The sequence below is a fragment of the Hippocampus comes genome, unplaced genomic scaffold (genome assembly GCF_001891065.2).
Source record: "Hippocampus comes isolate QL1 unplaced genomic scaffold, H_comes_QL1_v1.1 scaffold1230, whole genome shotgun sequence".
NCBI lineage: Eukaryota > Metazoa > Chordata > Actinopteri > Syngnathiformes > Syngnathidae > Hippocampus > Hippocampus comes.
In genome coordinates, this window is record NW_017805383.1 from 1 (window position 1) to 4,600 (window position 4,600).

The following is a 4,600-nucleotide window of genomic DNA, read 5'->3' on the forward strand; positions in this document are numbered from 1 at the left end:
TATACATGGTCGTTTTTTTTGGATAAAAACGCCTTTCAATACATGTTCGTTTTTTCATGCTTAAAACGCCTTACTATACATGGTCTTTTTTTTCGGCTAAAAACGCCTTACTGTACATGGTTGTTAAAAAAAAGCCTTACTATGGACTTGGTCATTAAAAAATTAATTAAAAACCTTACTTTATACCTGGTCATTAAAACAATGCCTTGTTATACATGATCATTGAAATAAATAAATAAACCAATATATTAAACACCTTACTATTTTTAGTACCTGGCTGTAAAAAAATGGCTTACTATACATGGTCATAAAAACAGACTGTATTTGATGGATAATTGTAAAATCACACCACGCGAGTGGTGAATATTTAACTACGGCTACCCACACAGAGTGTGCCCCTGCACGCTAAAATAACACCGCTAATTTTTATCTTTAGTCCACACATGACCGGCATGTGACAGACATTCAGCTAACCGGTGCTAACCACATGGATTGAGCTCCCTCGGGCCACACAAAGCTGACACACTAATTCTTATTATTTTTGTCACATCTCAAACACTACAATATGCATTTACGATCATGAATATTTGAGCCTGAAAGATTTGGATTGTTTTTTAAAATGATGCCAATATTTGGCAGAGTAAAATTATGGTAACCAATTGGCCGATTGATTACAATACTATATCATGGTCCCTTAACGCCAACAACAATAACGATCTGAATTATGATTAATTTGGTTCTGGTTCTCATTAGCATGACTGCATTTAATATTTGTGCGTGCGACTCACATGAATCCTGCCGCAAAGGTGTCAGAGAGGCCCACAGCGCCACCTCCGTACGCTGAGCTGGTCTCTCCCAACCACACTGGCTTGCCCGGAGACACGCGCCTGACTTCCTGTGCACACACAAAAGATGCCCGTCAAGACGTGTTGGCACAAGCAACGCGCGCGCACATGCACGGCATGTAGCAACTCACCTCGATGACTCGTTTGGTCTTCGCCACCAGTGAATCCAGAACTTTAGGATCCAAGAAGTCCTCCAACGATGTGTCTCGACCATTCACATAGTAACTAGCACACGCGGCGACACGTGTGTGGTGTGTTGTGTAATTTTATGTGCCGAGTCACATCATGTGTCATGTCACAGGACAGGTGATGCATCATCTTGTAATAAATGTAACGTCTCCCATTATGGGTCATTGTAGATGTCATGTGACATTAACTCATCATGTGACCTGTTGTGTCATGGGCAGCACGTTTTACAAGCCATTCTAACATTTCGTGTAATATGTAACAGGTGGAGTAACATGTCATTCGTCACATGGTGTGTCATGTGATGTGACATGTCACACAGACTCACTGGTGCCATGTGCAGGCGTCGATGGCGTCGGCCCCGCTGTGCAGGAACCTGCGATGAGACAAAGGAGTCACGACGAGTCAAGTCGATCGAATCGATTCACCAAAGTTTGGAATTGTTCTGACCCGTCTAGCAAGTCCACTGTACGTCCTCTGGGCTGGCCGACGTCAGGCCCGTAGAGGCGAGCGGAGCGGTGCCACGGCGACTGTGACATAATTTCCCGCAGACGAGTAAAGTCCCGACCCAGCTGGTCACCGTTCACGCGAAACCCCGCCTTCTTCTCAAAGCTGTTTGGTTCTTAAGGTCACACGTGAGTTCACAAGGTCACGGGCTTTTCATTAGCTTCCTGTGCTAAGATAAGCCAAGCTATCTGGCTGCTGTATCAGGTAGCAAGAGGAACAGGAAGTGAAAAGTGATGTCAGGAAGTTATTAGCAGCAACAGGAAGGGATGAGCTGGAAGCAATGAGTGGCGATGACAGGAATTATACCGTTGCCAAGCTCCCATGAGAGTCGATAGCGCCGTTCCTCGCAGTAGCGCAGTAGAGCTTGCGCGTTGCTGCTGTTCCAGCTGTTGTCGTCGTTCCTGAGCAATGCATTGAGTCCGAAGATGAGATCCAAGCCGGATACATTGGCGAAGGTGTAAAGCTCGTCCAGCGTGCTCTCTGGCCAGCACAAACGACAACAACAACATGAAGTGATGTGCCTGGTCACACAAGAAGTAGCCCGCCACCGATGCTACCTGTGAACTTGACCTGCCGGTACTTCCTGCTGGCGTCTTCTTCGGTGAGCCGCTGTTTCTGTTTGCGCCACAGCGCCAGCAGATGCTCCTCCCACCAACCCGAAAGAGGTTTGGGCTGTGACTCTGTAACGCAGTTAGCATAGCATGCTAGCAATAACATCAGCAAATACCTTCTGTACATTTTCTAAACTAAGCTAACATGCATAATATTTTAAATTTTCATGATAAGGAAAACAACTGTTCCTATGTTAGCATAGATGTTAACCTCTTCCAACTAAACCCCGTCGCTTTGACAGATGCCTTCTGACTGAATAATTTGATTGTGACTGAACCCACTCGGGCCTCTGGATTTGCCCTGGGGCTGGAACTGCATGAAGTCCTGCCGGGTTCCTCCGAAGCGGACGAACGCCGGAGATAACGCCTTGGCCAAGACACGTACTTTGGGAGAGCTGGGGCAAAAACACTCAATTACTTTCTACATTCACAGCAACACGCGCGAAGTAACATGAACATGAATCAATCTTCGCCAGAGGTCAGCAACCGCTACAATACAATCACTAACGGAGAGAAACTAATGCACACTACCCATCACACACACACACACACACACACACACACACACACACACACACACACACACACACACACTCATCAGTCAAAACAGTAATAAACATCAAAACTAAGAACTATTAGTGTAACAAGTGTTACCAATTGGCTTATACAAAATGATTTTTAAAACTCTGCGCACAAAAATCCACAATAGATGCCAATAAATAATAATTGATGATCAAAGGGTACATTATCAACACAACCGAGACACCCCATCAACAGAAAGCCTCGTCAATGAACGCGCAAAACACAAGACGAGCTACGATTGGTGGGCTCGAGTCACGTGGGCTACTCCGACCTGAGCATGCGCATGAATAGCGGGTCTTCAGCGAGGCTGGAGTCGATAGTGACGGACACAAAGTTTGGGTCCACTCGGTGCAACAGCCGGCCCGGTCCTTGTCCCCTCAGTCGGACGCGCGCCTCGACGGAGCTCGAAATGGCGCACAGCACACACAGCGCCCATAACGGTCGCAAATTGGCTGCCACTTCCGGCATAGTTGCTCACGTCCTGCCCGCCTGTTATCTGTGTGGTCATGTTTTTGCGCGCGTTAGCCTGACTGAGGCTCGTAGCCCCGCCCCTTGCGTCACAGAGCAAACACGATTCGGCAACTTCCAGTTTTTCATTAACGATTAACAAATAGACAAAATGAATACAGAGAAGCATAAAGAAAGAAAATACTTTTTTTCCAACAAAAATGAATAAAAACACAGAAAAGTAAGAGCTCTTTGAGGGAATATGGTCCAAATGTACTCATCGGTCTACATTTCAAAAGTGACGCCAGCAACATTTATTTATTGATTTTCTTTCATGACTTTACATTGTAGAAAAACACATATGAGTTTTTTTTGTTTTTTTTTCGCGATTGCTTCTTTGGTATCTGGTCCTGGGGAAATGTCAAGGAACACAAGGAGTGGTCATAGGAGATAAAGATTAAAGATTAAAAGATTCTCATTTGCGCACACATACACACATTAGTTTTTTTAACTGACATTTATTTTGTCATTGACATGGTTCATAAGTGTACTTGTGTTTAAAAAAAGTGAAATATAAAAATAGGACTTGTGGGTGTGCTGTTTTCTTCCAATCATAGGAAAATCTTGGTGCATTAGTGGCTACGCTAAGCTGACACGAGGACGTACTGGCTACGCTAAGCTGACTTGAAGACGTAAACATAGATGGTTGTCTTGCAACATGTAGTTCAGTCAGGCAGGTCAGGCGGCGCGGCGAGCAGATGATCCACTTCCTGTTGCAGCGCGGCCGCCTTCTCAATGAGCAACATCTGAAACGCAAACGCTGGTTACGCACGTCGTCCTCAGATGAAGGCCGAAGCACGTGCCCTGGCCACACCCACTTTGGCTGAGGCCACAATGAGGGTGGCTTGTTTCCTGCTGAGGCGCTCCACCGTCCTGACCAGCAGGGTGGCGTCGGCGTTGGCCAAGTGCGACAGTGTCGTGTATCCGGCGGCATGAAGCTGCTTGGCGCGAGCCTATCCGCACGCGTTCACCGAAACTCACACCAACAACACACCAGCGCAACAACGCACGCACACACACACACGCACGCACGCACGCACGCACACACACACACACACACACACACACACACACACACACACACACACACACACACGTGATAAAAGAGCTTTTGGCTTTTGTGGTCGTGTGCGCATGCCGAGCGTGTGATGACCTCCATGACCCCCGCCACCTCCATCAGTGGGATAAGCTCCGCCTTCACGCAGTAGCTGAGACGACGCGTCAGCGTTTCCAACAGGGAACAGTAGGGCCACAAGGTGTCCAGCTCCTACACACACACACACACACACACAGAAGCTCATGCGTGTGTGAGCTTTTAGTGTGTTTCTATGTTTTTGTGTGTGTGCGCTCGACCTGCGTGAA

General features: G+C 46.8%; 2 protein-coding genes across 6 annotated transcripts in view; both read right to left on the reverse strand.

Moving 5' to 3' along the window:
- Nucleotides 1-614: 614 nt before the first annotated feature.
- Nucleotides 615-4,600, reverse strand: part of hpse (heparanase) — a 6,138-nt gene continuing 2,152 nt past the window's right edge. The window contains exons 1-8 of one of the 3 annotated variants that reach the window (XM_019872760.1): nt 3,003-3,264; nt 2,432-2,544; nt 2,096-2,218; nt 1,845-2,018; nt 1,482-1,653; nt 1,360-1,407; nt 977-1,070; nt 738-895 (exon numbers count right to left, since the gene is read on the reverse strand). In XM_019872760.1, the coding sequence (XP_019728319.1) occupies nt 785-895; nt 977-1,070; nt 1,360-1,407; nt 1,482-1,653; nt 1,845-2,018; nt 2,096-2,218; nt 2,432-2,544; nt 3,003-3,199 (1,032 nt within the window). In that variant the 5' untranslated portion in view covers nt 3,200-3,264 and the 3' untranslated portion in view covers nt 738-784. Of the gene's footprint in view, nt 896-976; nt 1,297-1,332; nt 1,408-1,481; nt 1,654-1,844; nt 2,019-2,095; nt 2,219-2,431; nt 2,545-3,002; nt 3,266-4,600 lie in introns of those variants that run through there. The other 2 variants (XM_019872761.1, XM_019872762.1) reach the window with 2 other exon arrangements.
- Nucleotides 3,566-4,600, reverse strand: part of helq (helicase, POLQ like) — a 10,164-nt gene continuing 9,129 nt past the window's right edge. The window contains exons 17-19 of one of the 3 annotated variants that reach the window (XM_019872755.1): nt 4,057-4,191; nt 3,874-3,984; nt 3,566-3,843 (exon numbers count right to left, since the gene is read on the reverse strand). In XM_019872755.1, the coding sequence (XP_019728314.1) occupies nt 3,904-3,984; nt 4,057-4,191 (216 nt within the window). In that variant the 3' untranslated portion in view covers nt 3,566-3,843; nt 3,874-3,903. Of the gene's footprint in view, nt 3,985-4,056; nt 4,192-4,600 lie in introns of all 3 variants that reach the window. The other 2 variants (XM_019872754.1, XM_019872753.1) reach the window with 2 other exon arrangements.